This window comes from Cyprinodon tularosa, unplaced genomic scaffold, assembly GCF_016077235.1.
Source record: "Cyprinodon tularosa strain WSP-4 unplaced genomic scaffold, ASM1607723v1 ctg636, whole genome shotgun sequence".
NCBI lineage: Eukaryota > Metazoa > Chordata > Actinopteri > Cyprinodontiformes > Cyprinodontidae > Cyprinodon > Cyprinodon tularosa.
In genome coordinates, this window is record NW_024039381.1 from 199,528 (window position 1) to 212,282 (window position 12,755).

At 34.9% G+C, this 12,755-nt stretch overlaps 1 protein-coding gene across 1 annotated transcript in view; it reads right to left on the bottom strand.

The window, feature by feature from the left end:
• Window positions 1-12,755, bottom strand: part of LOC119798793 (BMP/retinoic acid-inducible neural-specific protein 3-like) — a 79,537-nt gene that overhangs the window by 21,745 nt on the left and 45,037 nt on the right. The window contains exons 4-6 of the mRNA XM_038308407.1: window positions 9,365-9,555; window positions 1,832-1,937; window positions 1,356-1,592 (exon numbers count right to left, since the gene is read on the bottom strand). Coding sequence (XP_038164335.1) covers window positions 1,356-1,592; window positions 1,832-1,937; window positions 9,365-9,555 — 534 coding nt within the window. The remainder of the gene's footprint in view (window positions 1-1,355; window positions 1,593-1,831; window positions 1,938-9,364; window positions 9,556-12,755) is intronic.

Consider the following 12,755-nt stretch of genomic DNA (forward strand, 5'->3'; position numbering starts at 1 on the left):
TGTAGCACACTCTTTCATAAATTTCAAGAATTACTTCTGACACAATAGACTGCATGCATTCAGTATGCTAAGAAAAAATCCTGGCTGCGCTGTCTTTGTTTTATAAGCAAAGGCGTGTTTTTTATTCAGGCTCTGATTTCTCTCTATTTTGAGAAACAATATAAAATGTTATTTTAGTCCTTAAATCCAATTATTTGTTTTCCATAATACCCATATTTGGAGAAATCCCCAGAATGTCAGTCAAAATAAGGCAGATAAGGATTTTGAACCCAGTTTAATAGATCTTGCAAAATATGGTTAAATAAATATTTTGGAACGGAAATGCAGTAAACTCAGGCAACAACACATCTTTTCAACAAAATGTGTGTTATAATTGTAAACACTAAAGCGATACCATGTTGTACCTTTATAGTACAAAAACGGTTATTCTTTTATGTTAAAGTTGTTTTATGTTATACATTTGTCTTTTTTAATAAAAATATACAAATCCTTAATTTTTAGCTCAGGAAAAAACTTGGAGACAAAGAACAACATGCAACACATACCCATATGGGTGGTGAAACTGGTACATTTTGGACAGCTACCGATTTTCTTATATTAATGTTATATTTTGGACACTCGATATATTCCTTCGCCTTAACCATTATCTTTTATTAGTGGATGGACTTATTTGCATTTTTTGTCGATAAAGCACTGCAGTGTTAGACCTTTTGCTGAAGGACGCATTTACGACACTTTTACTTGTCTACGTTCTGGACACATTTTGTGCCCTCACTTTACAGCCAGCAATTAAAACATAAAGTCTGAAGGTAATTGCTGTGAGTGATATTTCAGAATAATGCAAATGTGGATAAAAAGACATCAATTTTGATTTCACCTGAGTAATAATGGCCAAGGCAGGGTGACTGAGCACAGCAATAATAACTAAACATTGTCCTAAGAGCTTCTATTCAACCTCTGTTTCTCCGGTGATTGGAAAAGCTGGGCCAGCAATAAAATGGTTTTATAGCTGATTAATCTTCTCTAGACTTACTGTAAACTGCTGGAGCTGAAAGTTGTTTCTTTTTTTTCTGCTTTTATACTATTCTATTCGATCTATGTCATATTTCTAATTTTCTATATGCAGATAGCATACCGGAATCCAATACTCTTACTCAGATATTATTGTTTAACTGTAAATCAAAGTGTAGGACGCAATCTAAGAGTAGGATTTTCAATCAGGTTTAATAGTGCAGAGAAAAGAACTGAATTAATTCCCATCTCCTCTCATATAAAGGAATAATATTTAAAAGTCTTATTTCCTGTAGTTATAACAGGGCATAGAAGTTCAGGGGAATAAATAATAACTTCCTCACCTGATTCTTCAAATTCTTTATAAAGCAACTCCCATGTCTCTGTAATTCTCTCCAGGCTCTCCTCCATGGCTTGGATGTCCATATATGGGCAGTTGCACTCTGGAAACTTGGGATTACAGCTGCACCAGCAATCGCTGTGCTTGCAGACAAACTCACCCTCTCCATTGCAGGCTATGTAGCTGAGAGCAGCTCTCACAAAACGTTCTCTTAGGTAGTCGGGTAGGATCACTTGTAAGCCTGTAAAATCAAGCCAGGTTTAATACAGCAATGAAAATGTGCACGTAGGGAATGACAGTAAAAGTGTGGGGGCCATAAAGTGCCGGCTGAGCTGATAACTTAAGTAATAAAATCTATAAATCAGTAAATTTGTACGACAAACATATATTTCTTGTTTTTTTCTTTATTTAATGAAAGTTGGCAAAGGAATGGTGGATCTTTGAATAAAAAAACAAAAAACAAAGGAACATTTTACAAACCTTGCAGCTGGACTTTATTTTCAGGACTCTGAACAAGGACTGAACTGACGGAGTCAAGGTTGTCATAGTTACTACACCCAAGAGGGCCTGTTCGCGTCTCTGTCACCTAGGAAACAACAATAAGAAAATGTAATTTACAACTACTTCACTTTATGCATTTTAGCAAAGTGCATCAATAACAAGTAGTACTTGAGATGTTGCTAGATGAGAAAAAAATTTTTCTTTGTTAATGTAAGTGACTATCCCTGTTCTTTTGAAATAAAGTCCTTTTAAAATTACCATTTGAATTTAAAAAAAGTAAACTCGTTTTGATTCTGCTGGATAGCCCTAGGAGCATTTCCCTGTTCTTAGTTTAAGGCAACAATGATTTCAGAAAGTTCATTTATTTATTGTCTAAGTGCCTAATTAAAGGCATTCCAAATGACTGTAACTACAAAGCCCCTTTCTTCACCTCAACGGCAAGAACTGAGCCTATTCTACACTTTCCCATTTTCCTATAGTGACAAAACCTAAATAGATCTCTTTATTCGTTCCTTTTGTTAGCTTGGACTTAACATTTTGCTCAGCATTTTGTCCCATTCAAGCTTGTCAGAAGATAGGCAAGACAGTAAGGGTTAGTTGATCAGCCAGACCATAGTAAAGGGTTGAAGAGCTCAGAAGCCTTATTAGCTTGATAAATCTCAATAAGCTGCATTCATTGGAAATCCTCGCAAACAGCAACAAAAATTAAAGGGGGAGAAGAACATTCACTCTCCCAAGGCAGAAGAAAATACATTTTCTTCTCAGCATGTCTTCAAATATTATATTAAAATCACATTATTAATGCTTTCCTGAATTATGAGGAATTTTAATGCTTATATGTATGTGAGGAAATGAGACACATTTTGCTGGCTTCTAAACATGAATATTGAATTCATAAAAGGAATTATTTGATAAGCCATATGATATCCAATATGGAAAAAAAAAAACATTGAATGATGAGCAGAACATTCAATTTCCGCTTTACTTAGCAGCTGCCTTTCACTGCTGATACATTTTGGTATATTAGAAAAAGCTTAATAGGACATTATTAGCCACCTGTCTGTAGACATATGATAAAATGTGGAAGTAGAGTGGGATGTAGAAGATTATTCTAGACTAGTCTCTGTGTTTTAAAGTTTGCCTCATGATGTGGAAGTTTTCTACTTTTTGCATTGTACTGGCACCCATGCATAGCAGCGGAAATATGAAGGAAATCTTCATAATCTTTCATATTTCAAAATAAAATTTATATTTTCTTGATTGAGATAATATTTTTATCAGAATATTTTATTTGGAATATTCAGAACTAACAGGAATATTAAGGAACAGGAAAGGAAAAACTAAAAATAGAGAAAACTAACTGCTAACAATGCCACCAGGATTCTCAATGACAGCAAATACCATCACTATGTCTAACTATGAAGTTCAAAATTAACTATGTATATGGTATGTAAACTAATTAAGTGGGCTGATACATCTTATATGTATTCATATATTTGTATTAATTTGTAATTTGATTAAGATGTAGGCTGCTATTCAATTTTGGAAAGGACCATCTTTAAGTAAAAACAGTATGCAACAAATATTTAAAATATACATTATAAATGTGATTAAATCTTTTTTATTGCTCTGTATTACTTCACACATATTAGCTGTTGTAAGCCAATCACCTTTTAAAAAGTGATTTGTTTAAAACCCTTGACACAGGGTTTTTAGTTGCTAAATTAATTTAAACATAGCAAAGACATATATACGTAAATACATAAAAGTATGAGGGCCACTGTGGCAAAAAAAGTGCTGAATTTTTCCTAGAATTCTGACTAGAGAGAGTGGTCAGAGCAGAGTGCTTGCTTTCTGAAGAAGGCTGTAAATACCCAGTTCAAACACCACAGACTGCCACTCTGGGTAAAATTGCAAGACCCTCAGAAAATGGCTCCTTAGGCCTGCATATGGCAGCCGACAGGTTACAAAATCCAATAACCATCAGCAAACTGAAATAAAGGACAGGGTTTTATTTACTTCACACAGCTAACATTTGTTAAAGAATTGACATTTTCTCTAAAAGGGTTTTGAAAGTTCCAATGGATTATATTTGATTACTATTTTCTTCAGACATATCCTACTTTTTTCTAATTGAAAACTCATATAAAGAGAGTTTGATTTACAAATAGGTATCAAATATAAACAAACAAACTAACAGCAAACAAAAAAAAAATACAACAACAAACCACAGCATGTCTTTAAAAACCCACACTGCTTAGAAGGAGCTATGTCAAAACAACATGGTATTTTCAAGTTAATAAAGATGAGGGAAGAAGCAGCCCCTGCTTTGTTAAAGAGGAAAACCTTCATCAGTCTATCATCAAAACTGGTCTGCAACCAAAGCTTTGCTGGTTTAAATTCTTAAAAGTAAGCTTTTCTCAATGAATAAAGATCCCAAGTTATGTTTGTTAAAATTTTCAAAGACGAAAAAAAAATACCTCAAATGTACCGGACTCAACCTAAGTGGTTTTTTTTTTCTTCTTTTTGCATAGCATGGCAGAGAATATAATCAAAATCTTAATTATGATGAAATTGTATTTAATATCCTGATCAATACTCAGCATGTGCATATAATGAAATTTCACCACTTGTATTCATGCTTGGGTTGAAAAAAATTGTTACATCCTAATAGGTGCATCTGTGCTACAGCATGATATCACAGCACCTCTGCCAACTACAGCTAAAAAAACAACAGTACCTGCCACTATGCAGATTCAGTGTTAAACGAGCTGCATTGTCTCAACGTAGAGCAATAATGATTGCGCTTTGCTTTACATCACCACTTGCTGATTGGAGAAAGTGAACATGTGTATTAAGCAGGGGCAGCAAAGTTAAATAGGTGCTCTCTGGGGGGTCGGGTAATCACTGCTCTACTGTATGTAGAGTTATTCATGGGCATGATTTTGATGAAGGAGTAGCATTATACATACTTTAAATCTCAGAAAAAAATAATTTTGAATTATATAAGGACTTTAATTCAAGTTGATCTAAATCCAAGACTAAATAAGTAAAAATCAAACTTTTTTTTTATTTATATTTTTTAAATACATGCATCTTGTCTTACGCAAACTAAATTTATAACTACAACATGACTGCACAAATTCCATAAAAGTCTTTTAGCTATCTTTTGTGGTTATGATTTAATCCTCTTTACTGTACAGTAGAAATACTGTAATTACGTACACATATGAGAGAGCCGACAAGCTTTGTCTGTCTTATTAGGACGACACAGTAAGACAAAACTTCATCTTGAGAAAAAAAAATTGATTTTTGCCAGCTACTTGCTTATTTTACCACTTTTAAAACACAGTTGAATTGCTCTATTTATTTTAAAACAGACCTATAGAGCTGGTTTGCAGTTGGGGGTATTTTAAAGGATTTAAAGACTTGGATTGTCGTTTTTTTACAAATCCTGTTAGTGTATTACATATAAATAAGGTTTTAGAGGCTGAACGGCTTGCTCTAAATCCTTTCTAAACATACTAAAAATACATCTAAATAAATTGTTTGCAAATAATCATTTATGTCAAGTCTTTTTTTTTTATAGGCAGTTCTGTCACCATCATTAATAGTTTGAATTTCAAAACCTGTTAAGAACAGACTGCTTTTCACATGTGGAAATTGTTTTAATTAGAGTCCTTTACGTTTGTATTTTCTCAAAATTATCAATCCATTTGATCATAGAGAAGACATCAATCGATAGTGAAAGGCAAGGTACACAGAAATGTTTTTCTCATTCCAACAGGGCAATAAATCCAGAAGCAATCTATCATAACTCATGATAAGTTTAAAGCCCTGTTGTTCCCTTGGTCAAGACTGAAGCCTTGTTTATCACTATCTGTAGAGTGACTGGAAAATAACATTTGAATAAGGCAGAGATTTATCAAAGGATTTAGCTCACAAGAATTGCAGGGTGTGACAAAAATGCACCTCTTTCCTCTTGGACAACTCTAAAGTCATTACTCTTTGTGAAAACAAGTAGATTCAATCACAGACTGAATGTTCCACCAACAAACCCTATAGAAAACCCATATTTCCAAGGCATTATAATACTAAAATTTATACACCTCCAAAGTGAACTTCAATTTACAATTTGAATAGAGGCAGCATGAAGGCAGACCTCATCGTCTTGCTATAATTTATTTCTCAGCTTTCTAGATCTTAAATTTATGCCGAGAGCTGCAATCTGTTTTGCTATCTTGTGGGTCAATGCCTTTTGGACAGAATGCACATGTGGAAAATCTCTCACCCTTTTGACTCACTTTACACTGATTATATAGGTGAATCTGTGCTTTTTCCACTTCCCACCTGTCAGTCACACCAGATGACTGCTTTTGGACCATAAAAACACATCCTCACATCTTATCTTCCCCTCTGTAGCTACAGACAGAGTTTTGATTCCCAAGAAATAAAAAAGACAAAAGCATTTGATGCTACTCCTGTGCAGTGCTAACCTTAACTGCAAAACCCCATCATTCTAGCAAGAACCACTGAGCTTTGATATAAAAATAAGATATGACTCATATTTTTAGGGAGCAACACAAACCACACAGCTAGCTCCCACTGTGTCCGGAGAAATCAGCAGAGAAAGGAGCCGCCCTCTCCTCTGTCACCCCATTAACCCATGCAACCTGAAGGTGAAACCTGGAACTGGTGACTTGTCACCAGCCGTGTTTCATACGAGTCATTTATCCTCCCCTCACCATATGTGCTCATCAGAGTTCTTCCTGCAGCCTCAACAGGCTAAAAGCAGATGATGCTGATATTTCATCAAACGCAGACAAAAAACAAACCCTTCTCTAGTAAGATTTAATTAAATCTGTAATTTACCGAGGGTATTAACTATTCATTTTTAAACTGTCATTTTTAAACATATTATGGATCTTAAATTCAAATATATGAGCTTGTTTGATGAAGGTGTTTAAATATTTTTTGTTAAACTACTTTAAATACAATTGGTACAATAATTTACAAACATTTCATTAGAATAAATTCAAATAAATATTTCTAGGTAAAAATTACTGCTAAACAGCTAAACGTCAACAAATAAATTTTAATCAATTTTCTAAGCATGGAATATATAAAATTAGCTTTATCTATAAGCTTGGCTTAGAGAGCATAACAACTAAACAAAAATATATAATTAAAAAATACATGCAAACTTTTTAGCCAACAACAGCAGCTGTGACTGATGACTTTGATTGTCAAATTGAATGACCTAAGCCTGCTAGGAACTTTGAATTTATCATAAGCACTTTCACTAAACTAGGGTTATCTAGATTAAAAACTAAAATGTTTGCTCCCTGGAAGTTTTAAGCAAAAAAAACGGATTCATTTTGTGAAATTATTTTTCAATGATTTAGATATTGTCACAAAACAACAGCGAACATTAGTTTTTTTTTGTTTGTTTGTTTGTTTTGTACTGTTAGAGCAAATAATATTTTTTCTTTTATATTTGATACCCATTGCAATAGATACATATACTGTAAATACCCATCTATATAAATACCCATGTAAATACCCTTTACAATAACCCTTTATAAAAGTCCTGTTACATAAGAGACTTCATCTGTCATATATATATATATATATATATATATATATATATATATATATATATATATATATACACTCACCGGCCACTTTATTAGGTACCCCATGCTAGTAACGGGTTGGACCCCCTTTTGCCCTTTTGCCTTCAGAACTGCCTCAATTCTTCGTGGCATAGATTCAATAAGGTGCTGGAAGCATTCCTCAGGGAGTTTGGTCCATATTGACATGATGGCATCACACAGTTGCCGCAGATTTGTCGGCTGCACATCCATGATGCGAATCTCCCGTTCCACCACATCCCAAAGATGCTCTATTGGATTGAGATCTGGTGACTGTGGAGGCCATTTGAGTACAGTGAACTCATTGTCATGTTCAAGAAACCAGTCTGAGATGATTCCAGCTTTATGACATGGCGCATTATCCTGCTGAGAGTAGCCATCAGAAGTTGGGTACATTGTGGTCATAAAGGGATGGACATGGTCAGCAACAATACTCAGGTAGGCTGTGGCGTTGCAACGATGCTCAATTGGTACCAAGGGACCCAAAGAGAGCCAAGAAAATATTCCCCACACCATGACACCACCACCACCAGCCTGAACCGTTGATACAAGGCAGGATGGATCCATGCTTTCATGTTGTAGACGCCAAATTCTGACCCTACCATCCGAATGTCGCAGCAGAAATCGAGACTCATCAGACCAGGCAACGTTTTTCCAATCTTCTATTGTCCAATTTCCATGAGCTTGTGCAAATTGTAGCCTCAGTTTCCTGTTCTTAGCTGAAAGGAGTGGCACCCGGTGTGGTCTTCTGCTGCTGTAGCCCATCTGCCTCAAAGTTCCACGTACTGTGCGTTCAGAGATGCTCTTCTGCCCACCTTGGTTGTAACGGGTGGTTATTTGAGTCACTGTTGCCCTTCTATCAGCTCGAACCAGTCTGGCCATTCTCCTCTGACCTCTGGCATCAACAAGGCATTTCCGCCCACAGAACTGCCTCTCACTGGATGTTTTTTCTTTTTCAGACCATTCTCTGTAAACCCTAGAGATGGTTGTGCGTGAAAATCCCAGTAGATCAGCAGTTTCTGAAATACTCAGACCAGCCCTTCTGGCACCAACAATCATGACACGTTCAAAGTCACTCAAATCACCTTTCTTCCCCATACTGATGCTCGCTTTGAACTGCAGGAGATTGTCTTGACCATGTCTACATGCTTAAATGCACTGAGTTGCCGCCATGTGATTGGCTGCTTAGAGATTAAGTGTTAACGAGCAGTTGGACAGGTGTACCTAATAAAGTGGCCAATGAGTGTATATGTATATATATATATATATATATATATATATATATATATATATATATAAATATATATATATATATATATATATAGATGCAATTTCCCCACTGTGGGACAAATAAAGGATTATCTTATCTTATACTGTATGGAAGCACTGTTTATACTGTATATACCCCATGCACCTTTTCTTCCTTATGGCAGCTTATTCTTTTTTGACTATTGAGCTGATGTAACGGGTACATTTCTCCACTGTGAGATCAATAAAGTCAATCAATAAATAATACGCCTTAATAAGTAATTCAATATTTGCTTTACATTTCTACAGCCACACTTTTTTGTGCTGCTTTTTTGGCCCCATATAGTATGCAAGAAAATTATATACATTTATAATTTCTGCACATATATTGGGGGAAAAAAAGCAATGACTCTCTTAATTTAAAATAAGTTACCTTTCCAGGATATTTTATATCACAAGTTACCTTTGCAGGTTATTTTATAATGGCAGTGGTGAAGTGTTTTTAATGTATGAAATAGATGAAAATCCATTTAAATGGAAGGTGTTACATGTTTATATAGAGCATGTTATACAAATGAAATAACAAAGACATGTATTAAAAAGGCCTTACCTTTATGGCGGATGAGGCAATCTGGATGTGGTGCAGTTTGCGCAGAGTGCTTTCCCTGTCAATGAAGTAAGAAGCAGCGAGCTGGTGCAGAGCCTCCAGAGTCACAGTAGAGGAGTTACCGGAGAAATCGCTCACCTCTGCTTTTTTACTCAGCTTCCTTTTGTCCACAAATATTGTTAAGGCCTCTTCCCCTGTATCAAAAAGGAACATGTTTTCACATTGTCCTTTTTAAGTGAATCAGTGGTGCATTAAAGCCTTTTAACAGAAGTTGATCCGTAATCTAAACTGCGTATAAGTGACTAAAAAAGGTTACTGCTGTTTATTTAATTTAATACTTTTCCTCTGGCTTTATTGCTCAAAACTTGTTGAAAAAATATTTATCTAAATGTGATAAATATGTCTAATATAACCCTTAACTAGGTTTTCTATGAAAATGATTACAATATTGCATTTTCTGTTTGGATATGTTGATAAGATATTGTGAACAAACAACAGTTTCAAACACTAAATGACCCCCAGAAAGGCTCAGCTGTTATCAGAATCAAAGACAAAACTGATTCCCAAGTAGTGTTTTACATAGACGTAGATAGTCTGACATTATATTGTGCAACTTTCTCTGGCTGAACTGTATATTGCTCAAATGCTGTGTATAATTTAAAGTAAAAATTCTATTTGAAATTAAAACATCTCATTTTAGTCTTGACAGTTACTGTACTGTACATGTATGTACTGAACTGAATTTGGAAAAATATATTGAATTAATGACAAGAGCTACATTCTTCCTGTTGTTGGTGTATCAAACATTATTTACTTCTAAAAATCTGATTTTTTTTCTGATGAAAGAATGTTTTGAAAAGCCCAGGTGTGGTGTCTTATAGAAAAAAAAATAAATAATAAAAAACATAAATGAAGGGTTTGCTGCCTAAAACACACAATTGAGATTGATTACAAAAAACAGCTTTACAACATTTGGCTGTTTAATAGTTCCCACATCAATAACTGTTGACTTACACACAGCACAACCATCAGAGAGACTCAATTACTGATGTGCATAACATTATCAAGACAACATTAATCATTTTCTCCAAGGATGTATAATTATTGGCATACTCTCAGGCTAAACTGTATAAGATAAAGATTGTTCATCAGACACAAGTCTGTTGATCCCATGTAAAAACATGGTCTTTAATCTATAATGCCTATATCTAAGTCAAGTCTAAGCTGTTTGTTGTTGTTACTTAGACCGAGGTTAGGTCTAAGTCTTTTGTCCCGACGTGTCTAAAGTCAGCGCAACTCACAATCTTGCCTTCCAAGATTCTTTTTAATGTAACCTTGAAAAACTGCAAATTTGAAAAATGTCCCCCACAAGGAGTTTAATGTTTAATTAAAAATACTATCTACAGTTTAGAAATAAATCAGAAATAAATCCAAAACTGTTATATTCCAGAAATTTCCAAGGTAATATGGTACCAAGAAACTCCAGAACAGCCGACACTCGACACAAGACTATTGGTCACAGTTAGGATAGGCCATGCCACTTTACATCTGAACCCACTGATCATAGCAATCACTTCTTTATAAGTTTAAGGGCTGGGGTGCAGCAGATGGTCTATGCTTTTAGAGTTCCTCAGACACTGCACATCATCTTTCTCATTATAATGCAGTGTTAATGTTTCCAAGTCATTTTTCTGCCAACTGCCTTTCTTACTCAACTGCTGAAGGGCACACTCCTAATATCACATTCTATTAATTAATTTCATTAAGTCCATATGTTTCTGAACACAGAGGCAATTCATACAGAACCACAGAGACATTTCTCGGGCAAAGATCCAAAGCAAACTCCTCATTCTGCTCTGTCCAAAGCACTAACAAACTGGCTAAGAGCCAGAGCGTAGGGTAACATCAGCTCAGGATGCCAGGGATGGTTGCATTATTTGGAGCCACTCACAACAGCAACCTTTTCAAAGCTTTGAGTTAGGTCTGAAGTAATTGACAAGTGTTGCTTTGTAAAAGGAAATCACTTAGAGAAAAGCCTTGACCTCTCTGGCATCTTAAAAAGTTTTCCTTTCTTCTTTCTTTTTTCAGAAAAGCCAGGGAACCATTAGTGTATGACCATTCAAATGTCTGTGAAAAAACAAGATTTTCTTAAATATGACATTTCACAAGTCTGTGCAACTACACATAACTGTGTGTGCTGTTCGGGTTTTGAATTCTATTGTGATGTGTTCAATGGACACTAAGAAAACTCCAGTAAAGTGAAATAATTTTCCGCTTCCCATGCAGAAAACTGTGAAAGCAAATCAAAGAAAAAAAATATGTTATTCTCTAAAATTCTCTAGATGGGTAAAGTCCTGGTTATTATGGAGAAAAATAATTGGTTTTGTTTAATTTCACACCTGGGTGTATGGTCCAGCTGGAAAATAATGTATAGGCTTAATCATTCCACTGTAAAGAATGAAATTACAGAAAAAAATGTTTTCTAATATTTTGTCTTCAACACTATGCCGTCAAAAATCTCACAAGATAAGCTTATCATCACCACAGTCACAGCTGATCATGTCTTCCAGCATCCATTTATTTTCAACTTGCAAAGCTTATGAAATGGATTGATACGACAAATAAATAATGCTTGGTAATTTTTTTCTTTCTAAAAAAAATTCTTTTTCCTTGACTGTCTATCAAATTGAGGGTTTTCCTTTTTTATTGACCTACACTCATAACGGTCACAATTATGACTGTAAAGTTGCTATATAGTCTTTTCTTTTTTATATAAAAAAGTTCTGCGCTATTCCCAACAAAATAATGCCTACAGCAATTCTATAGGTTTTTAAGAGAAAACAAATTCACAACTGATTTCAAGGCTTCTCTGTGAAAGTAGTTACTTTTAAAGCAAGTCATATGGATTCAATTATGGAATCCATTTAAAATGCAAAAACTACAGCTGATTATTTGCAGTATCATAATGGACATTAGCCTGGCCATCCAGAAGAATTTAAATCATGAACAAAGTCTGAGTTAAAAGGCAAGACTAACAGAGTCAGTTGAAACAGTTTTGAAACCCATTAGATAACTACAGATAAGATAGAAAAAATGCTCTTTTTTTAAGACAACCACTGATTGCACCCAGTTATTTAGATCTTAATGATCCAAACATTTTCTTCATATAATAAAGGGTACCTTTAAAACATTGGTCCTTTGCAGTTGCAATCCTGACTTTAACAAATATAGAAAAGCACTGCTGCATTATAAGCCCACCTCCAGCGCTGTGATTGGTCTGGTCTGTTACAGATTGGACAGTAATGAGCCTAATCAGACTGACTCATACAGAGTGTCAGTCAGTCTTGCTAGCCAGGATAGTGTAGAATACTAATTGAGCAAAAGACTGTTTAGA